We start from the raw sequence: 23,909 nt of genomic DNA, 5'->3' as shown, positions 1-23,909 counted from the left end.
TAAATTATCTCATATTATTAACAGGTTTTTCCCAAAAATCATCTTCAAAAATATTAAAAGGTTATAGAAAAATGAAACATTTCTTATAAATGTTTTTATTTATTAGGATAATTATTACCACAGGCTTTCCAACTTCCAATACCTTAGTCTTATAATTTTCCGCAAGTGAAATGTTTCCACTTTTAAAAAAATGTTTGGAATATAAAATGACTTAAGAAAAAAAAAAACAAATAAAAGAAAAAATTTTGTTATAAAGAACTTTTCACTGAACTCACGCAACATCTAAAAATCTTTGTTAACTTACAACACCAGTACACAGGTTCTTTGACCTTAAAAAAATTAAGGATCAGTGTCTGTATGACATCAAGGTAGTGAAATCACATTTAAAAAATTCATTTGTATTTTGTTTTAAAAAAATTGGAAATCGCTAATAAAATTATTTACATAAAAAAAAAAACGTTAGGTAGGTAGGTACTTACGTATATAAGACCAGAATAATAACGATCCTTAAGGTTATGAAGTACTGATGCTTCATTTAAGCATGTTAATTCGGCCATATCCTCAACTTTGTCAAATTTTGGTGGATTCATTTTTTGTATATCATCTTTCGCAACAAATACCCGTTTACCGGTCTCAGCTATTTCCACTTCGACCTCATCCCCGCGTTCACCTTTGATACCAGCCGCCACGAAACCCTGTGTCTCATGTGGTACCCATACCAAACGTTTTTGTGTCCATTCAGCTTGGGTTGCTGGATCATTAAAATTATTCCTATCAACCGATAAATATTTTAATTCAGGATCATTACGATCTTTCAACTCATCCGTTGTCGCCATAGTAGTGTGTGCTATTGGGTGAATTGAGAAGTTGGAATTCTTTAAAAAAAGCACGTTCTTAAACTGAACACACAGTAAATGTAAAAAATTTTTTTAGTAACTATATTGTTTTATTTATTCTACACTTTGTTAAAATACACTTAAATCACATTAGGCACTTTTTTATTTAATAAAAGCATATAGAAATTTACAAAAAAAACATGAAAAAAATCGCGTTGGCCCGGCTTTGGTAGCCCGGTGGACTATTCTTTCTACTCTGACAGGTATTCTGTCTCTATAGATAGGTTGCGTTACAACCGTTGATGGCCGCACCCGACCAACTGAGTTATCGTCAAATTCATTACCTCATTGGTTCACTTCTTTGTACACAACATATATTAAGAGAAATAGTACTATTGCTTATACCAAACACACAACAGAGATACCTTATAACGTTCTTATACTGGCGGTTAGGTTTTAAATTCAAATTCTCTACATCAGTTTGTTAAATAAATATAATAATTTTATAATGATTAGAACTCTACTGCCAATTGAATTCATTTTATGATTAGTACAGATAAAAAATTTTATAACAATTTATGAACAAACCAACAGTCATTTTATTTTAAATATCATTATATTTTGGCGCCACTTTTTTTGCTCATAAAGAGTGAAAGTCTTTAGTCCTTACCGATGATTTCGTTTTAAAATTTAAAAATAAATTACAGCATTGATAAAAATTAAAAAAAAATTAAAAACATGATCAAAATAATCTAAATAAAACATATAAATTTTATGTTAGAATAGGATTAAACTAGTGTTAGTTAAGTATACATTTATATCAGTAACACTGGTGACACATATTGACCAAAATAAGAATTCATCAATATTAAGTATAACAAAAAACAAAATGTAGAATAATTTATCCTCTTTGTGTCTTTAAAAGGACTTAAATAATTCCAACTCTCTTACATTGTGATTCATTGATTAAAAAACATGACCCCAATTTTAATAACAAAAATTATTATTATTTTATTTTCACTTTCCCTTAATGAGTCATTTTTCATAATACAATTCCATTTATGGAATAAAACTAGATTTTTTTAATTTTGAAACCAGATGTTTAATTTTTTATTGAATTTCATGATTTTATGTAACTTATGTAAAATTTCGCATTGATTATATTAAATTCAGTTTATATAAAAAATTTTATTGAATGTAAAAATGAAGTTAATACCATTCATCATTTTGTAGCCTTGTTCCAATTTTTAACCCAAGTGCAATTCTTCTTCTTGTAAAATAATCAAACCGTGTACTTTTCGATACCGATAGTTCAAATTTACTTAATAATTCTGTAACTTTTCGATGACTTCTTTGACAGGATATTGAGGAGGGTGATATTTCTTCTGACATTGTTGAAATTATTAAAGGAATTTACGATTGTTGCTTGTTTTTATTTAATCATTTTTTTACTTGTTATTGTTTTATTTTTAGTTAAGTTTTTTATTCGTTTCATTTAAATTAAGTAATTGATAATTTATTTTATATACTGCGAATTTAAATTTGTTTTTAAAATCGGTTGACAAATAAAATTACAAACAATTTTTTGGTTTAGATCCTTGATTTGTCGAGTTTATTCATTGCCATAGAAATAGATAAGGGTTTAGCATAAAAAACAAAGATAGTCAAATGCATTAGACAGTAGCTTTTTCTTAAGAGTGAGATTTAAAGAAAAAGTTTCACATTTATTTTGAAGAAACTGATTCCTAATTTTACTGAAATACTACTTGTAAAATATAAATTAATAATTATATTTTGAAATAGAGATAATGATAGTACCATTTTAGATGGAAAATGACAAATGTGTGCCATTCCTGGTTTTTACCAATACCCTTTAGATAGTGAACATTCTTTTATTTTATTAAATGTCATTTTTGAAAATTTCAGAAAACTTTTTCGCAAATGATTGACAATTTAATAATTTTCTTAGATTTACACGTATACAAGAATTACTTGTGTAAAGCTTTCATTATGCACTTTTTTCCAGATTTTATCAATATTGAACTTAAAAGTTAACATGATAAGACTGTCCAATCAAATTTTTAGGTAGCAGTTAAAAAAATTTATAAAAATGTAATTAAATTTTTATCAAAGTTCAGTTAAAGTTCTGAATTCGAAACAAAAACATTAAATAAAGATTCTATTATTGGAATCCGACAATGTCTAGTCAAATTGTTGTACTCGGATCTTGTATGATCGATTTTGTAAGGTTTGTACGGTTAATTTTTCATAATTTTAAAAGATTACAGATAGTATTTTATAATATATTTATTAAACTTTAACCAGAAGACATTCTTAGTCGTAATTTATTCATTTTTTTATTATATACGATTAGTGGTGAACCCCTTTAAGTTATGCGATTAAAAGATGTAAATCCGTTAACAAAAATTTCTACACAACAGGATTTAATTTAATTAATTAAACTTAATATTTTTTTAATTACTTAGTTATTCTCCGCGATTACCTAAAAAAGGTGAAACGCTAAAAGGTACATCTTTCGTAACAAATCAAGGTGGAAAAGGGGCTAATCAATGTATGTCTGCAGCTAAATTAGGTGGAAATGTTGCGCTCATTGCTAGGGTAAGAATTATTGATCTTTTATTCTATAATTAATTAATTAAACTAAAAATTCCATACATAATCATTATAAATTAAACAAACAGAGTAAGAAGGAGATATATTTATAATAACTTTTCTTTGTCTATGATTTAACTATTTTACAATTAACATATCAACAAAATAGTTAAAAGTTGATAATTGGAACACATAAAACACAAAAATTAATTACGCTATCTTAAATATTTAAATATTTTTATTTAAGCTCGACCTTGAAAACTTACTTAATTTATCATTTTAATAACAGTAAATGCCTAAATTGATCTGCATTACATTAAAAAGGGTGAAACTTGTTGATAAATGTAATAAAATTTGTCTGTAGAGTTTTTTAGAAAAGAAAATCCACAAAAATATTTGGTAAAAAGTATTTAAAACGGATTCACAAAAAGTGAAAGTACTTAGGTATAGATCAGCATTATAATTGAATCGGATTGTTCATAGTAATGCACCGAACGAAACGCATTTAATCTATTGAGAAATTACAAAAATAAAGTAATTTTAGAAAAATTATTCTAGAACTCAAAGACTAATTTTAAATTCATTATCATTTTTGAGACTTCTAATAACTAAATAACCAATATTAGAGCATTGGTATTTTATTTAAAGTGTGTTTTTCAGGGGCATTTCATTAGAATTAAATCTTTTGATACTTAATCATTATTTTAATATTATCAACTGTTGGAATTTTGCTATCATATCACAAGTAATTTAAAGCTAGCTAATTATCATAAAAATTGCATTGTATTACTAAAAACATCTAATAATTTATTTCTCTGTAGCCTGTTTTTCTGTCACATGGCGATATGTTCCTTACTCCTTTATTAAATTCCAAAATAGACTCACGGTCTAAAAATGTACCGCTTCTCTTAAATTTGAGATTTAAATTTTCAAATTCGGCATATATACAAGTTAGTCACGAGTACCGCACTGCGGAATTATACGCACGGGTCGACTTAGTATATTTCAAATTGAATACTGAGTACTGGCATTCACAATTTTCTTCTCTAAAAATAATTTTTAAGCATAACAAGCCCAGTAGAGTCTCACAAATTCAATAATATTATAAACAGGGTATGTCAGATTACTGGAATTTTTGGGATTACTGGAGTTTTGTGTATTCCGAAAGGTTTGTATGTACAGTACATGCTAATTAAAATTTCTTATGGCGTACATAATAAAGATATTCCGTAGCCAAGTCGCTAAAAAATTTACTTTCATAGATTACTTTAAGGTAAATCTAAAACGCACTCGTGCGTAAGTCAGACTGGGACGCCAGTGATAAAAAAATAATTAATCATTTTTTATTGAATGTACTCTTACGCGTGTACGGAGTGATCAAAAAAATACGGGACTCTATTGTATTTCTTTTCTCTCTAATAAATGAGAAAAATAAATTATGCGAAAAGATATGAATCTGTGATTTAAAAAAATTAATTTTAATATTACTTAATAGATGAGTTGTATTATCAAATGTTTACTAAAAGTTATCATTGTTTACTTTATACTATGATAAACTTGGTAGTATTAACCGGTATTACTAAAAGAATAGATTCGTTTGCAATATTCATAATTTTTTCTTTAGATATTTTTAAACTATCCAATTAAAACTGAAAACATGCAAATTTAAGGTTTTGACGTTTGAGTTCATTGAAGGAATATTTATTATAAACTTTTATTTTATAATTTATATTTATACAAATTTTACATTACAGGTAGGCGACGACCATTTTGGCAAAGAATATATAGAAGTTCTTAAATCGTATTCTGTAGACGTGACACATACTCGACTTACACCGAATTATTCTTCAGGAATAGCTCAAATAATGGTTGATGAATCCGTAGGTGATAATTCAATAGTTATTGTACCTGGTGCAAACGATGCATTATCATTAGAAGATTTACATCAAGCGGAAGAATTACTTGCTAATGCCGGAATTTTAGTATGCCAACTTGAAACGCCATTAAATGTCACACTACAAGCTCTAAGACATTTTAAAGGAACCTCAATATTAAACGGTGCTCCAGCTATTCAAGATATTGACGTCGATTTTTTGAAGCTAGCTACAATATTTTGTGTTAATGAAACTGAAGCAGCTACAGTTACTGGATTAAACTGTGAAAATCTAGAGTAAGTTTATTTTCTTAGCCAAGTAAGGCAATTTGTTTTAATTTGATCTAAAAAAGTAAATTAATAATCGAGGAAATAAGGCATTTTACCCAGGAATCGACTCGCACCAGTATATAATACTTTATATTTATTATACTCCGACTAGTACTTTACTAGTAGCCGATTTTTGAGTGGCTGTAACCACAATCCTTTTTTCGGGCTGGATCCACACCTGTCGATATTTACATTATATTTAAACAACATTTTTATTTATTTTATAGTGAGGCTAAGATTGCTTTAAGAAAACTTCTAAGTATGGGTTGTAATACAGTAATTTTAACTCTTGGAGATAAAGGTGCAATCATTGGTTTTAAAGGTGACCAAAACATTACCCATGTTTCATGTGATAAAGTTACTCCAGTCGATACTACTGTATGTATACATCATATATTTAAATTATTTTCTTTAAATAAACATGTTTATTGTTGTCTATTTCTAGGGCGCTGGCGATTGTTTCATTGGTTCTCTAGCATTTTTAATGGCTAAATTTCCCGACTTAAATTTGGAAGATCATGTTAAAATTGCATGTGCTTTAGCTTCTTATTCAGTACAATTTATGGGTACCCATAAAGCTTTTCCAGATTCGAATATTTTAAGAAAATATTTACAATAAATTTGCGTAGCAAATATAAAATCTAATTTAAAACCTGTGTTTGGTAAACAACAATTCGGTAAAGAAATTTTATTTTACGCAGCCGAAAGCTGAATCACTTAATTAGAGAGATATGTCATTAATTTTCCATAGAGCATGAAATCTCGGTACTGCAATCGAGAATTTCAGTTTGCTGCCGAGCCTCCACGTTTCATGGAAAATTAACGGCTTAGCTCCTACACGCCCTGCAATCTGATCAAAGATTTTTGTATAGTAATATTTTAATACCCGCAAGCAGAGATTTTTATAAAGAATGACTTTTTATCGTATTAAAAAAAACAGTCTTTTGTTCTCTTGTTAACTTCGTCGGTGGTGCTTAGAATAATGTTTGCGAAGTATTCCTTTTTTACGAAGTAAATAGTTTTATTGATCTTATAATAAGAAAAATAAATAAATAAATATTTTGTATAAAATTTTTTTTACAACAACCTATTAGGAAAATATATATTGAAAATGAATGAAATGTATTACGCAATTTTAAAATAAATACGTTATTAAATCACGAAAGCGAAATTAATTTAAATAATTTTTAATAATATAGATGATGTTGACACAAGAATAAGAAAACTTCTGATAACTCGCATATGAGATGATTGAAATCATTTTTATGTCGTTACGTTTTCAAACAAGGAGTTGACAAAAAAAAATTGACTATTTATTCAAACTTAACAATTTTATTTAACATTTGTTAAAAATAAAATATTTATACATTACATAAACATTATTTCTCTGGAATAATTATATTATAGTTTTTTTTTTTTTTTTAAACAAATATAACAATATACATTTTATTACAAAAATTTTAAAGTAAACTTCCACAAAGTATTATTTGAAGCGGGGTAGTAGTAGTTAGCTAAGTGATCTCAGTGCCCAAAAAATTGAAAATAATTTTTTGGCCCTTAGATCATTTAGATAAGAGCGCTCATGAATGACAGTGATAGGCCGTGTCTAGTTTGCCGACTAATTACGATAATGAATCGTCATCATTTGCATGCTCTTATCGATAAGACTATAAATGATCCAAAATTTTTAAATTTTCAATATATTAATTGATAAATATACGTTAGGAAAAGTATATTCTTTCTAATTTTTCCAAAAACGCAATATTATCAGGATTTTCACGTTATCAGGATTTATTCTTTTTTGTTATACTATCCACGAAAGCTTTGTAACATAACTTAAAATTAACAGAATGAAATTTAGTTGTTGGGAGTTGAGATAAAGTAAGAACCGTAGGTAGAAAATAGAAGTAGTCCAGAAATTATAATCGTGTATAAAACATACGATATAGTCTTTGGTAAGGAATTAAAATATATTTTTGAGTTTTGTTCATGAAGGATGGCGGGTTTTGCATATATGTAACTTAATAAACGCTTACTCAACTGCGCTAACCTATTTTTTTCTTTTTATTTCGGCTTTTATTTATCAAAAAGCCGATTCTTTCATTTGCTTATTTTTGTAAGTTTGGCATTTTATATGTCTCTCTACAGCTATAATACTTTCATTAAATTTGTTAAAACTAAATAGTTTCACCGATGCGTTTCCCGGAACTAGTTCTAGAACTTTTGAGAGAAAGATTTCGAGCTCTGAATCGTTACATGTTCAATCCGAAATTTAGCCGGTAACTCCGGAAATTTAGTACGCAACTGTAATGATTTTATAATATGATTTTCAATGTCCGTTGTACCTTCATTTATTCGATAGACAGCGCAATAGGAGAATTTGAAAAGTACACAGCTAGCTCACAGACTTGAACAAGTTGGCACAAAATACACATTTCATACAATATTTTTCACATTATTAAATAAAATCTCATTTAAAAATAAAAGGAATTATTGTAAACCTTGTTTATTGTGTTGAAACTATACAATTTATTATCAATTAACAGATAATATGGTATTTAAAGCTATATTATGTATTGTCTTTAAATTATTACAAAGGTTAAGTTTTCTTGTCGCTTATTAAGGTAGTTGGACCCTAAAAACACATTTATTATGTACTATTTTAATCCCATTTTGTACTATTATATTCCCACAAAAAAATCAATTTGGCAGAAAAATGCTGTGTAGCAAAATTATTTTTTCTCTCGATATAGGGGAAGGTTCAAGGTTACTCTTATGTATAAATATAAGATATTGTTACTCGAAACTTGTACTAACTAGTGTGTATTAACTAAAAATTAATTGTAGGAAACAATAAAATACATTTTATTGTACTTTTGGGTTTTGAAACGAATAGTGATATACTTTTTTTTAATCGGATTCTTCCAGTTAATTAAATTTTTATACTCTGCCATTCTGAAATAAGTTTCCTGATGAGTGAGAACCGGCATATTTAGCGTTCGGGAAGTGGTAATAGCTAAACTATTACCACTGCGGACAATCTCATATCGACTATATTTTTTTGTCGATTTAATACGGCTCTAGATTTTCTGGAATCAGTCCAAACTTGAGATAGGCGGTATATCTTTGGTACTCTATTGCTGCCAAAGCCCTCCGCTTTAAACAAGGAAAATGCGTTGAGGACGCATTGCTGTCTAAAACACCTATGGAATTTTCAGCCTTTCTGAAATGAATCACTAAAACTACACTTGGTCGGAGACCTATTCAGATAAATAAAATAATTTTATGTTTTTATTACGTTCTATAAAAATAAACATAAAATGGAAAATATTTCATAAATAAAGATAAATTTTTTATTTGTCCCTATAAAAAACTATGCCGTGATATTGGTACGGTTTTGTTATCATCGACAGAAATTATATTGTTTGGCAAATTTACAAGTCTACCTTTTTAATTCTCAAAAAGAAGATTGTATAAATTCGGAATGCTGTTTTCAGTGTGGCTCAATTTTCTTAATTTAAAAATTTACATTTGTTTAATTTTATGTTTAAGTATTACCAAATTTATTTATTTGAATTTGTGTAGGTGGATTCATTAAAATATAATTTGTGTAAATTCTTTAGAGAATTTATAAGCTGCACTACGATTATTTTAACATTAACTCTGAGTTTCTTTAACTTTTATAATATACATTTAAGGGCCCTCAATACCTAAAAACAAATATTAAAAAGCGAGAACATTTTTGCTCCCTTAATTCGCCGAATTAATTAGTTCAAATAAAATAAAAATAATTGTTTAATTGGAAGCTTGTAACGTAATTTGAGTTCGATATTCGCATGAGAAAATTTTATAAATAGTTGTTAAACTCACGGGATTTTATGACAGCACTAAATTTTCTTGCAATTTGTTTTATTTTTTGATAATGCGATAATATATAAATTTATTTAAAATTTTAATTGTAATTTATGATATATTTCGTACAAATCTATATTACTGCTATCTTTTTTTTAATAAGAGAAACAAATATTTTATGTAAATTTTATTGGTGAATTGAGGAAGGAAAAATTTTTCGCTTTTGTCATTTGTCAAACCAATTGAGGAACCCTAAGAACATTTAATAAAAAAATAAAATTTTTTAAAACAACAATAATAAAAATTATATTAATCTATCTATTAATATAACATATTATATTAATTAACTAGTTAATCAATAAAATACATGTGCTTCAATTATTATTTACATCATATTAAATTATTTTTGAACGAGAAACACCTCATTTTTCTTCTATTAAGAATTTTGTCAATTTCAAAGTACCGCATTTTTTTTTAATTAAAAAGAAATTCATAGTACTACAGTCAAAGATGAAACAAATTAAGGAAAAAGAAATATAAAAACTAAATTCTTAATAAAATGAAACTTTTTCGATTATTTGACAAACACTCACATATACGTAATATAAGTTGCCTTTTTATTAATTTTTTTAAGTCAACTTTTACATGGACTGTTTCATTGAATTAACAATTTATTGTTTATTAACCAATAGAAATCTTTGCGCAACTAACTCATGGTTTACGATTATATTTTTCTTAACTAGCCGATTTTTGTAACATATTTTACTGTACGTTAAGAAAAAGATTCTTTTATTAAATACAAAGTTCGAATTGGTGATAGTTTCGTAAAATATTTGTGCTATTTTGTGTCTTGAATCAAACTTTCAATTCAAATTTCTTAAGCGTATCTCTTTACAATTTGATAAATTTAATCATTTTTAAAATCTAACAAATTCCTATAATTAAGTTACAGTAAACATTATTGTTGCATTATCTTTGCCGAAAAAATTGATTTAAATTATATTAACCTTTATAATTAGATCTTAAGGATAAGATTAATCGTAAATATTCGTGTCTCCAAGAAACTATATGTGAACCTTTGCAAGGATACTCAACTCAAATGAGAGAATCGGAAAAATTTGTGTATCGTGGACTGATCGCGAATATATTCTATTGGGAAAGTTGTTAATGACGTCAAACAGTCATAGCAGGCTTAAAATAAAATTTAAAAAAAATAAAAAACCAGCGGTGGTCTATGGAATGACTAGACCATTAAAAGAGTGTGCTATTTTTTATTGTACAGTTCGCTCATACTATGTTTACTGTAACTATGTACACTTTTCAATAATTTCGCTAAATACAATAATCAGTAACAACAATAATGTATACCCTGGTGGGAAAAATATTTAAAGAAAGAATAAGTCTTAAGAAACGCTGAAAGAGTCTTAGAAGGTCTTACAATCTCTGAAAAAGTATTAGAAACTCTGAATAACTCTGAATTTCTCAATGTTTTTGTACTAATCTAATTCAGAGTTATTCAAACTAGTCCAAAAACGTTGAGAAATCCAGAGTTATTCAGAGTTCTTAAGACTTTTTCAGAGTTTTCTAAGGTTTATTAAGACTTATTCTTTCTTCAAATATTTTTTCCATCAGGGTATTTCAACTAAAAATATAAAAATATATATCTAAATAACAATGTAACAATAAATATACATACCACCCCATCTTTGTGTATTACTAATACAAGTTCTACGTGATATCAATTTTTAAAACTAGATTTTCTCTACCTAGCTAAAAGCTATCAAATATTTACTTACAAAACACTCTAAATTTTTTAAACCTACATCGTTTACTTATATATAATTTATAAAATTATTTATTAATCATGTGGCACGTTTCAGTCATAACGACCATTTTCAAACCTGTCCAAAAGGTATTTTAAAATATAAATACTAAATAGACTTTACAATATGACTAGTTTGGACCATAAAATAGTCATCAATTTGACTTAGATAATTATAATAAATCTCCGATAAAGAGACATGTTTGTTTTAGTCACCGTTTAAAAATGAATTAACTGTGCTTTATTCAAGATATAATTCTTGTTATTGATTTCATTAGAAATCATATTCTGACTAAGACTTAAAAATGTGACTTAATGGAATTAGTAAATGAGCATATGCCACAAAGCAAAGCATTTGGATTACATATAAAAATATGTAATGAATATTTTGATTGGTCTTAAAAAAGTAGCATCACGATCAGTTGAATATTTGATAACTTTTAGTATTCTACTTTACAACTTACATTTAGAAGTTTGTATACAAACTTACAAATCATTTTTTTAAAATATAGGAACAATTAGCAAAGATACATTTATGATAGCTACACACTGACATGTGTTGATATTTCTTTGCAGATTGTTTATTTCTTCCAAAATTAAGTCTAATAAATAGTGGCAGTGTTAAAATTGTTCAGCACCAGATAATTTTCGAAGTCTTTCATAAGATAACCAAAATATAAGTGACCACGGTCCTAATCGTATCCACACGGGTAGAAATCCTTTATATAAGGAGAATACACTTTCATTTCTTATTGTCGTTTTAAGGCAGTCATATGTACTTTTGTAAATCAGTCCTCTGAAAAAAAAAATATACAAAATTTAATATAAAAATGAATTATTTTTATTATTATTCTTGTTTAAACAATGGACCTGAATATAATGGGACCAAAGTAATTTAAATAAATTTATTCTGGAATAAAAATAGAAACTTTTTGTTATATATACAGGGCTGTTCCAGGAGTAACAGACGCCCTTGTTGCATCAGGTAGAAAATAACTTACTACCCCTGCCCTACTGTCTTACAGTACAAGAAAAAACTTTTCTAAAACTCGTAAAAACCTTCAAGTCGTAAGTCGATTTTTTCACTATGATATTTTCAGAAATTTATGATCTATTGTCAAATATTTAAAGAAGTAAATTATTTTGAAACAAACGATGATAAAATATAAAAAATAAATTACCTTCCTTTTTCATCAGTGGGTTGATTCATAACACGAGATTTTATCACATCAGCAGGTGTTGCACATACAGCTCCAGCAAAACCAGCACATACACTTGATAAAAAGTGTACTACAACGTTATCTGGTAAACTTGTATGTTTTAATATTCTCTCTTTCGCCATATCATAAGTGGTTAAATCTCCTAAATTTACTAAAGCTGCTCTCCATACATTTGGCACTGCTCCTTTCCATAAGCCTCGAATTTTACCTTGTTTCCAAATAATAGCTAAAGCATCTGTGGCACCTTTAAATCGAGGCTGCTCTCCCATTAATTTTCGTTTACCTGAAATAAAAAAAAGATGAATCATACAAATGTTTTCTAGGCCATCTAATGTTTGTCAGTTATGAATCAGAATGAGGTTTTACTTGAATCTGGAAACTTAGATCGAATTCGAAGCCGGTATAAAGATATGTCCCTTTGAAACTAATATTTTTCGTTTGAAGCATTTTCCTCGATTAAATTTATTGATCGAGTTTCAGTGTATAAAAATCGACAAATATTATTTTTGCCCGGAGCGGCTAAATAGCTTCGAATGACACTCTGTATAGGTCAATCATTTAATAATACTCAGAGGAGGATTGGAAAATTTAGTGGAAGTTTATCAGTTAGTGGTTTTGGTGATTATTTCTCAGCCCTAAATTATCTTATCAAAACTAGAAGTTACCAACAATTATTTACCTTCCATCATCATTTGTACTTTAACAAGATCTGCGGGATTACCCAAAAATTGAGCCATAGCTCCCGACAACATTCCACAACATACTGATTTCCATAGTTTAAAGCTTCCATCAGCACTTTTACCAAACACTTTTTCTCTTAATTGTTCGTAAAATAACATTCTTGAGCCACTATAAATCATATGTCTCCATATTGCTGGTGTTATTCCTGACCATAATTTAAAAAAACCTTCTTCCTTTGCAATTCCAACACATGTTTTAACCATACCTCGATAAGGCATCTGCAAAATCCAAAAATTAATTAATTTTTTAGTGAACATTTGCTGAAATTGGACTTTGATAAAAATCTGAGCAGGACTCGAGAGATGGTCTAAATCGAGAAAGAATCTTTATGCTCAACTTCGTGAGTGGATTCTCTACGACTTTTTTCGATAGTGCTGCGTTTTCAAAAGAGCATGATAATACCTATTACTGCTATAGATACTGCTATTGGTCTGAAAAAACACACCAGGGAATTTGTCGGACATTATAACCATACTATGACACTATGACCGTTTCCATAGTGTCATAGTATCCCAAAAGGAATACAAATTATTTTTCATATGTTTGCGGTCGGAGGACGGACTTACATCTCTTCTTACAGAACTTTGTGTTTGTACCATGAGCTTTAAATCATAAATTGAAAAAGATTTGATTGTATCTATTATTAGTATTTCAATGTGAAATAAAATAAAGAACCATTGACCTATATTTAATTTTAATAAGAGGATTAAAACTTTTAAATGCTCCATCAACCTAAATAAAAAATACATTGCAATTCATTTAATTTTCTTTTCTTTAAAATTCTATTTTAAACTTTTCACTGTAGCATATGGCACAGAACAAAAAGTCAATATTATTGTGTACCAAGGTTAATTTCTATCTTTGTTAAATAGAAAATGCTTTCACTTTTACTGTATTCTGATACTTGGGATCAGTGGGGAGCATCTTTTAGACAGCTTGAATTTTAGGATTATCTAAAAGTCACATAGTGCTTGTTACTGTTAAGAGATAGAAAAGTTATTAGAAAGTTATCAAATATCTTTTAATCGAAGCGTATTCTCTTTATTTGTTTTATACATAAGAACGTCCATGAGAACTCTTCTTACTTCATCTATTTTAAATGCCTAACGGGATGATTTCCAGTATATCAGAAATACTGTTGACGTAATAATGTCAGGACATGCGCATGATACTATCGTGTAAGTGACTTTCTTCTCATGTAAAAAAATGATATTATTTTATTAACAACTTACAACTTTAGCAGATTTGGCAGCTATTTCACCTTGTATTTGTAATCTTGTTTTTGTAAGATCTAAAGGAAATGTAGCTGAAATATAAAGAAAGACTATTATAGTGATACTGGTTAATATTAAATGTAGGTATATTGGGAAAATTATTTCTGTCATTCGATAACCAGTATCTTTAAATAGAACTACTAAAACAAGCTTAAACTTGGTTTCAGTAGGGATTGAATTAATAGATGTATATTAAGAAATCAAGGTAATTTACAACAATACAGTTCAAATGTATGAACTGACTAATAAAAAATAGGACACTGATAAAGTAAGTTTGACCCAAATATTAAAAAAGTTGGAACCATTTGACTATTAGACGAATGGTTTCCGAGATATTGCATAAAATTTCTCTGTATTGGTTTTATCTCAGAAATTACACGTCCAATCGTCAAATGGACCCGATTTTTGTAATTTTTGGGTCAAAATTACATAATGTATTGAGTTTCATCAAATTCCGAAATACAAATTTTGATGTGATTTTTTCGATTTTTTCTAAGGGGTTCGCCTTAAGAAAATTGCGAAAAAATCGAAAACAAATTTTAGTATCCGATTTTGATGAAACTCTGTTTATAAGGTAATTTTGACCCAAATATTACAAAAATTGGATTCATTTGACTACTAGACGAATAGTTTCCGAGATAATGCAAAAAATTGCTCTAAAATTGGCTTTATCTCTGAAACTACACGTCCAATCGTCAAATGGATCCGATTTTTGTAATTTTTGGGTCTAAATTACCTTATGTATTGAGTTTTATCAAATTCCGAAATACAAAATTTGATGTGATTTTTTCGATTTTTTCTAAGGGGTACCCCTTAAGAAAATTGCGAAAAAATCGAAAAAAAATTTTAGTATCCGATCTTGATGAAACTCTGTTTATAAGGTAATTTTGACCCAAATATTACAAAAATAGGATCCGTTTGACTATTAGACGAATAGTTTCCGAGATATTGCCTAAAATTATTCTGAAGTTGGCTTTATCTCAGAAATTACACGTCCAATCGTCAAATGGACCCGATTTTTGTAATTTTTGGGTCGAAAATACCTTATGTATTGAGTTTCATCAAATTCCGAAACACAAATTTTGATGTGATTTTTTCGATTTTTTCTAAGGGGTAAAAAATTTTAGTTTTTTGGTAACATTTTCGTTTTGGTATCCAAACGCCTTAATATAGAGTATAACAATTAGAATTCCCTTTTTAAATATTTCTGATAAAATACCAATTAATTAGTAGAAGAAATCCTGTGCAGTATTTTAGTTGCAGGCCTGTGTATTTACCAGTGGAAAACAAAATATCTATCTACGCCACTGCGTTATTTACGGTATGAGCAAAATAAAGCACCTTATGACCTTTGGAAAAGTGATGTAGCATGTAGAAGTATTCAATGTCAGTTAAATAACGATTATCAATTATGGATTATTTTTATCATAGTAAATTAGTAAATATAATTCATTTCTTAATTAAATTTACGCTTAAGTCAATATTTACTTAATTTATAAAAATATGTGTAATATTATTATATCATAATACATATCTAGTCTACAAAGTCAACAAATATGTATCATCTAACACACCAATAAAGTTTTTTTTTTTGTGATAAAACAAAAAACAAACTTTGACCCTAGAATGATTATTGATAATAATGTAATTAAAGATTTAACAATATATCCAAGTAGATCTAAACGAATTCATAAGTGATTTTGATTCAAGAAAAGAACTTCCCAAACTTTTATAATAATTGGACCCGTTGTTTGTTGGTTTTCAAAATAAGATGCTGATAATTAATTTTGACCATTGTAATCCTTCTTTTTTTAGGGACGCCAGCAAGTATGTTGTCAAGGGGGGGGGGTCCTGGTCCCGGAATTATGCTCAAAAGTGATAGCTAGCGAAAAACTGACATCACAGTTGAAAAGAATGACCCAAAAAAATTTCAATCAGATCGGATCAAATTTGCCTATGTTATCAAAAAAATCGAATTTTTTAACTTGATGACGTCATCAGAATCCAAAAAGTTTAATTTTGCTCTATCACATCCAAATTTTATCCAATTTTGATAAACCAAGTATGTAATCCTACTAAATTTGGGTCATAAATTTCAAATTTGTGATTAAAATTACTCTAGCTCTAATGGGTTTTAAGAATGTGGAATCTTGGTCACGGAATTAGGCATATAAGTGATAGCTAGCGAAAAACTGACATCAAGTTGAAAAAAATGACCCAAAATGAGTGGGTTTCAAAAAAAATTCGAATAAGATCGGATCAAATTTGCCTGTGTTATCAAAAAAATCGAAATTTTACCAGATCATTTTTCTTTATTGACTCGGGTATTTCTCTACCATGTCAAATGTTCAATATTTCAATACAATTTAGTAAACTTTAATACTTTTTTGTTGAATCATAATTTTTCAGTGTGACAAAATGATAATCAAGGTTACATACAGGAAATAAAATAGGTTATTTCTCGATTACATAAAAACTAATTAATGTAAAAGTATGGTTTGCTAATGATTTTTAATATTTTTTTTGTACTATTCAAAAATAACTTCTTTGAATTTGTAAATGAATAACCTTGTAGTATTATGTTCTATTTTTACTAAATTCTTAACTTCCAGGTTGACTACACAAATCAATTAAATGCAATTTTCTTATTTTGTGGTCAATTCCAAGAAATATTTCATCTTCGGAAAAATAAAGTCAAATATTTACATAAAAAATTTAGGCTTTGTACTGTTTTGGATGCTAATTTTTATCTAAATAGACCTACTACAAAATTTGCTTAATCTCTTTTTTTATCGATAATCTAATCACAATTTACAATGAACAAATTTAAAAATACTTTGGCCAAAAATACAAAATATTGAATTTACGAAAATCAATCATGTGATAAAGGTCATCAGGCGATATAACTAGACTTCGTTGAGTTGGTTGAAAAGATTTTTGATTGAGTAAGAAAGAAATATAGTCCGGGCAATGGACAATTTAAATACAGGTAATTGGGAAGTCTGCTACTGTCCATAATGTACTAAATTACAGGAGTTATTTTTATTTTTAAGTAATTTCAGCAGCACGAACTTAATGTAAATTCACAAAATCCTTACAAATTTTGGAGGAGAGAAATTTCGCCATTTAGAGAAAAACCGTTTCGGCGTATATCTGCGTAATCGTATATTTTAGGCCAACAATGATAATAACCTTTATTGCAGATAATTAAATTTCCTATCATTTTTGTAGATTAATGTTTTTTGTATCACTTTCCGTTAACGACTTATATGACGATCGATTTCTGATCGATATACAGGGTGCTTTTTTAATTTGACATATGTGTGAAACTCGATAAAAAAAAAGTTTAATCGAAGAAAAAGCTTCAAACGAAAAATATTATTCGCAAATGATCCACAAAATCGAATCTTTGATAGTTTCAGACTAATCTGCTAACAATTAACATTTTTACGCGTTTTTTTTTATTGTAAAATGCAAATTGCGGAGCGGCAGAGTTTTAAATCATTCAAAATCGATTTTCCGTGACAAAAAAGCATAGAAAATGAGCTACATCTCAACTGCATCTTTTTGATTTTCAAAAATCCCTTACTAGCGCCTATACTATGAAATTAATAAAGAAAGTTCTTGAAACAATGAGAACCTTGACATTGTATTATAACAAAATAGTAATGTCATCATTTCGTAATAAACATTGAAAATAGATGCAAATAGTTAAATAGTTTACAGAATTACAGATGACTTTAAAATATGCCAAAATCTATTTATATTTGTGTTATATAATTATTTAAGGCATTATAACAATATAAAGATTTATATTATTATTTTTAATTAGACAGTTTTGAAGGTGACAAATGATCTATTGGCAGGGAGCATAGTAGGTGTAGGGGACAACCAAACCGACGCCAGCGCTTCAAATGGATTATTTTAGCGTTAAAAAAGGCAGTTATGTCCAATTTTCAATTAATAAAGTAATGTGTCGTTACTATGGTAACTAAACTCATGCATGGAGCAAATAATATTGGATTATTTTTGAAAATTATTTGAGAATTTATTTCTGAAACTGTTAAACAACAGCGATAAGGTATCGTTTTGACGGCAGTACACTTGATTTTCTAGGCGTCTAGCTTCAACAAAGGGGCGTTATTGCCCACATTGAGATAGACTGTGAGGCTTTAAGAAACTTAACTGCTGGGTTGCTTGACATTAATTTAAAAGCATTTCATTTTGTACATAAAGCAAATAAACCATATAAATTGTATATTTAATTTTTTAGCTTTCTTAATAAAAAAATAGTTTTATAAATAGCTTCGAACCATTCAAATTCCTACTTGGATATACAATTTTATTTTAAAATTGTATAGTGGCAATGAATAAAGAAGCAATTATTTTAATTATTAAACTTTCATTCATTAAACTCATTAATAAAATATAAGTATAACCAGTTAGAAATTGAGATTACAAAATATTTTAAAGCAATCGATTATAATTTTTTCAAATGTCATTATATCCGGTGTTACCTCATGTGGGGGATACCAAGATTTTAATTTAACACTTCTATCGACTGCAGATAATAATGAAAGATACTTTATTCAAGTAGAACAACTTAAGCCTGTTCATCTTTTTCAAAATATTTTAACGCCAGTAAAATTTTATATTACTTTGCTTTGAGCAAGGAAGTAAAAAATATAATGCTCAATGACCTCGAAAAATCTGGTTTTTTTCTCAATGTTTCGCTCTTTATTAACAATTGAATTTCCATAAATGTATGCTAAATTCTATTTCCCATTAACCTTATCACTTGTTGATCACTTGATTACTCAATTATACTTCATAATGTAAAACTAACTTAATAAAATGTTAATGTTCACAGGGCACGCTATATATAATATACAGAATGTACCACGCCCACGCCAGATATCATATTTTATAGAAGAAAATGTATCAAAAAGTACGATATTGCCAATTTTGATCAACCAAGTATGTTATCTTACTAAATTTGGGTCATACTTTTCAAATTTGTGATCAAAATTAACCTAGCTCTAATTGATTTCAAGAATGTAGAGTCCTGGTCCCGGAATTAAGCAAATAAGTGATAGCTAGCGAAAAATTGACATAACAGCTGAAAAGAATGACCCAAAATTAGTGGGTTTCAAAAAAAATTCCAATAAGATAGGATCAAATTTGCCTATGTTATCAAAAAAATTGAATTTTTTAACTTGATGACGTCATCAGAATCCAAAAAATTTAATTTTGCTCTATTGCATCCAAATTTTATCCAATTTTGATAAACCAAGTATGTAATCCTACTAAATTTGGGTCATATTTTTCAAATTTGTGATCAAAATTAACCTAGCTCTGATTGGTTTCAAGAATGTGTAGTCCTGGTCCCGGAATTAAGCAAATAAGTGATAGCTAGCGAAAAATTGACATCACAGCTGAAAAGAATGACCCAAAAGTAGTGGGTTTCAAAAAAAATTCCAATAAGATAGGATCAAATTTGCCTGTGTTATCAAAAAAATTGAATTTTTTAACTTTATGACGTCATCAGAATTCAAAAAATTTAATTTTGCTCTATCACATCGAAATTTTATCCAATTTTGATAAACCAAGTATGTAATCTTACTAAATTTGGGTCATACTTTTCAAATTTGTGATCAAAATTAACCTACCTCCAATAGGTTTCAAGAATGTGTAGTCCTGGTCCCGGAATTAAGCAAATAAGTGATAGCTAGCGAAAAATTGACATCACAGCTGAAAAGAATGACCCAAAAGTAGTGTGTTTCAAAAAAAATTCCAATAAGATAGGATCAAATTGGCCTGTGTTATCAAAAAAATCGATTTTTTTAACTTGATGACGTCATCAGAATCCAAAAAAATTTAATTTTGCTCTATCGCATCCAAATTTTATCCAATTTTGATAAACCAAGTATGTAATCCTACTAAATTTGGGTCATATTTTTCAAATTTGTGATCTAAATTATCCTAGCTCTGATTGGTTTCAAGAATGTGTAGTCCTGGTCCCGGAATTAAGCAGATATGTGATAGCTAGCGAAAAATTGACATCACAGCTGAAAAGAATGACCCAAAAGTAGTGGGTTTCAAAAAAAATTCCAATAAGATAGGATCAAATTTGCCTGTGTTATCAAAAAAATTGAATTTTTTAACTTTATGACGTCATCAGAATTCAAAAAATTTAATTTTGCTCTATCACATCGAAATTTTATCCAATTTTGATAAACCAAGTATATAATCCTAAAAAAATGATAGTTGGAGAACTATGTCAAATGAGATATCGATATCTCGGTGCCAAAAGTCGAGTGTAATTACACTAAAACGGGACAAACTGTATATAATATATGCATTTATATTTTTATTTTAGCAAACATAAACAAAACAATTTACAATTTCACTTAATTATTATCAATTATCACACAAAAATCATCATACAGAATTTAACTATTTAATGTTTATTATTTTCTAAATACATTGTTGCATGCAGACGTCTATATAGACATCACATGGTAATAAATATTTAGAAAAAAATTATATGTGAAATTAAAAATGTGAATATTAGAGCTACCGTATTCAATTACTTCAACAGTATGTCCTAGACGGAACATTCCAGGAAATTGTGAAGCCGACAAGCTTGTTAAAAATGACAGAAGGTTGTTAGAAAGTTGGAAAAACTGGTTTTCCGATTTTCCGGGGAATTCCGAAGTGGAAAATGAAGTTTTTCGAATTTTTCGACTTGTTTCGACTATTACAAGACAGACATGGTCTGAGTTTATATAGCCTCTAAAAGCAAAAGCGTTGCGTATATTATTAAGACACAGGTTAAGCGGCAGGCACGTTTATCGATTGGGCCTGCTAGTGCATCACGATTTCTGCAGGAGATCTCAGTGGGAAAGAGGAAGAAACTATATATCTTCTCTGTCACTATCCAGCTCTGCCATCTATGATGAGATGGACTCACTTGAGCCAGCTTTTCTTTCATGACCTCTGCAACTTGAAATTCGCCGACGTCAAAACACTCCTGTTGTTCTTAAACAGCTCAAAATGGTTCATGGAGTAATGGTCGGAAATTGACCAATCCTATATTTTCTGTATCTCAGGAAAGCCACTCCAACCTTATCTAACCATATCCCAGAAGACTTTAGTTAGCTATCCTCCCTATATTCAAATCTGTCCACTAAAATAAATCAGATTGGACCCTAACCAGCAAGGTCAGTTAAAGGTAAATTCGTTTTCGTTTTAGGTAAGAGATAGTACTGTCTGGTCACAGTAGACATTTCAATTAATATAATTTGCATGGAGCTGAAAATTGTTACAGATATTATGTACTCTATTACAAATAAAATCTGAAAAATTTTCATCGATCCTGCATCATGAAAATTTATTCAGGGTCAAACGTCGAAATTATCGAAAATTCTTATTTTTCTGAAAATCAAGAAAACCTAATTTTTGAATATTTATCTGAATTACATTCTGTTTTTGTAAATATTACTTAATTCATAAATTCCAACAATGTGTTATGGTTTGAGGTAAATTAGTAACGTAATATAAATACGTCAGCATTGAAACCACAAAATTCACGAAATTAAGATATTTTAATGAAAAAACAACAACTTTATTCTTCTATTGCTAGGGTATAAACACCAAGTTAATTATAAAAAATAATTTATTTGTATAAATAAGAAGGGGAAACTTATGATTTTCATTATACATTAATTATAACAAATTATAATTAATTAGATTGGTAAAACATTAATTATTTAATTTTTATCACAGTATAAGAAATATAGACCAAAATATGTACCATAAAAGATAGGAAATTTAATTATCTTCAATAATAGGCTAATCAAATTAAAAATTTTCGAAGAATTAATTTCCAACAAGATCGTTTTAATACGTTCAATTAGCCCTAAATGATGTAATCCGAGTTTTCCTAATCCCAGGAGGCGTGCATAACTTTTGGGAGCAAAATAATTGCGAAATTTGAAGAAGGTTTGCAGTTTTTTACAAATTACAAAAAAACTAGGCAATAAATAAATAAAAAAGTTTAAATAATTAAAGTTCTAGCTTGAAGTACCTAAATGGTTTTGGCTGTTATTGGTTGCTGAAATAAGTGATTTTCAATAGACCTTTTCATCGATTTGCTTTAGTTTCGGACAGATGTCAAAAAACTATTCAACCTAAGAAAATCTAATATATTTTATCTTTATCAAACAGCGCTTTTTGACTATGTTTCTATGGATATGAATGTAAAATAATAAATTTAAATTCAATATCTTGCTCTTTTCAGTAAAGAATATTTTTAAGTTTAATCAAGTAATAGCAGGTAGTTTGAATTTTTGTACTTACCAAACTCAGCTAGTGAAGCTGCAGCTACAGAAAAGGTGTAGGTGATAACACCATTATTTATATCCATTTTTACAAAGTGCGGCATTTTGGAAGAGCGGCCAAGAAAGTCCAAGTTATTTCAATATAAATATTGTCATCTAAAATGCCAAAGGAATATAAATATATTATTTATAAAATAATATTAAATAATACTTAAATATAATAATTAGCTTTAGGGTAAAATTTTGAAAAATATCGTTTAATCAAAATTGTATTCTAAAATTTAAAAAACTTGAAATAAAATTTCTTTTATTTTTACTAAATAGAAAGTTTTTTAAAATAAAAGAATATTAGAAAAACTAAAACGCTCCTAAGTATAACAATGATTTAAAAACGCACTATGCATGATTAATTTGAAAAAAAAAAATTAATTGTTAAGCTACTCACATGTAAGTTATAAGCTTTCACTAACTAAAAATTATTTCACTTTTAAGTACATATTCAAAATTCAATCATACGGAATTCCATAAACATTTTATGTAATTCCAAAGGTCAAAGTTTTTTTTGCTTTGTAACATACAAATTATTTACAAAACATATAAAACTTTTCAGCAGTTTCAAATTTACATTGCACAGCTGATTTTGACATGCATTGAAGATATTTGAAGGAAAAGATTGTAATTATACGTTTGAAAAACAAACAATAGGCAAGCTTAATTCTTTTCAAATGCAATTGAAAAGTTCTTAATTAATATTAATTGAAATACTATCAAAACCATGCAAAATCTGCTTTTATTCGATTCATTTATCAAAAAAAATTCCATTTGAAAGGAAAACTTACGTTTGTAATGTGTGCCCTCATTGTATACAAGTCGGTAAGGTTTGTTTTGTATGGGAACAACATTACAACTGCATGTGAAATGTGGAAAAACTACTGAGAAATTTTGTGTGTCATATTTCAACACATTTTTTTTAACTTTCTTTTGGTGGTACCGCTTATTATTCGAA

The 23,909-nt window shown here is 28.1% G+C and overlaps 3 protein-coding genes across 5 annotated transcripts in view; 1 reads left to right on the top strand and 2 right to left on the bottom strand.

Annotated features, from left to right (window-relative positions):
* LOC123296549 (myosin heavy chain, non-muscle) overlaps positions 1 to 1,139 on the bottom strand; it is a 78,077-nt gene extending 76,938 nt beyond the window's left edge. For both annotated transcript variants that reach the window (XM_044878066.1, XM_044878065.1), the window contains exon 1: positions 480 to 1,139. In XM_044878066.1, coding sequence (XP_044734001.1) covers positions 480 to 836 — 357 coding nt within the window. In that variant the 5' untranslated portion in view covers positions 837 to 1,139. The remainder of the gene's footprint in view (positions 1 to 479) is intronic.
* A 1,823-nt stretch (positions 1,140 to 2,962) lies between these two features.
* LOC123295259 (ribokinase-like) lies at positions 2,963 to 6,676 on the top strand. Its single transcript, XM_044876533.1, has 5 exons — positions 2,963 to 3,084; positions 3,323 to 3,455; positions 5,204 to 5,619; positions 5,880 to 6,030; positions 6,098 to 6,676. Exons 1-5 carry the CDS (start codon positions 3,035 to 3,037, stop codon positions 6,269 to 6,271), a joined length of 924 nt encoding a protein of 307 aa, XP_044732468.1. The 5' UTR covers positions 2,963 to 3,034; the 3' UTR covers positions 6,272 to 6,676.
* Positions 6,677 to 11,208: 4,532 nt separating this feature from the next.
* Positions 11,209 to 23,837, bottom strand: LOC123295125 (mitochondrial uncoupling protein 4-like). 2 transcript variants are annotated; one of them, XM_044876350.1, is made up of 6 exons: positions 23,743 to 23,837; positions 22,923 to 23,059; positions 14,520 to 14,593; positions 13,226 to 13,505; positions 12,508 to 12,829; positions 11,209 to 12,122 (listed from the first exon to the last, which is right to left on the bottom strand). In XM_044876350.1, the coding sequence occupies exons 2-6, from the start codon at positions 23,005 to 23,007 to the stop codon at positions 11,948 to 11,950; spliced, it is 936 nt and encodes a 311-aa protein (XP_044732285.1). In that variant the 5' UTR covers positions 23,008 to 23,059; positions 23,743 to 23,837; the 3' UTR covers positions 11,209 to 11,947. The 2 variants fall into 2 exon arrangements, with proteins under 2 accessions (XP_044732285.1, XP_044732287.1); XM_044876352.1 differs by lacking the exon at positions 23,743 to 23,837 and adding an exon at positions 23,349 to 23,394.
* Positions 23,838 to 23,909: the final 72 nt, after the last annotated feature.

The sequence above is a fragment of the Chrysoperla carnea genome, chromosome 3 (assembly GCF_905475395.1).
Source record: "Chrysoperla carnea chromosome 3, inChrCarn1.1, whole genome shotgun sequence".
Lineage (NCBI taxonomy): Eukaryota > Metazoa > Arthropoda > Insecta > Neuroptera > Chrysopidae > Chrysoperla > Chrysoperla carnea.
This window is presented reverse-complemented; position numbering and strand designations above follow the sequence as displayed.

Bases quoted from the DNA above. Each gene is read 5' to 3' on its own strand.
- LOC123295125 (XM_044876350.1), bottom strand. From the start codon at position 23,007: ATGCCGCACTTTGTAAAAATGGATATAAATAATGGTGTTATCACCTAC. The intron at 13,506-14,519 runs GTAAGTTGTTAA...TGGATTTTGCAG, and splicing joins CTGCCAAATCTGCTAAAGTT to ATGCCTTATCGAGGTATGGT. The intron at 12,830-13,225 runs GTAAATAATTGT...TTTTTATTTCAG, and splicing joins AGTACAAATGATGATGGAAG to GTAAACGAAAATTAATGGGA.
- LOC123295259 (XM_044876533.1), top strand. From the start codon at position 3,035: ATGTCTAGTCAAATTGTTGTACTCGGATCTTGTATGATCGATTTTGTA. The intron at 3,085-3,322 runs GTTTGTACGGTT...TTAATTACTTAG, and splicing joins TGTATGATCGATTTTGTAAG to TTATTCTCCGCGATTACCTA. The intron at 3,456-5,203 runs GTAAGAATTATT...TTTACATTACAG, and splicing joins ATGTTGCGCTCATTGCTAGG to GTAGGCGACGACCATTTTGG.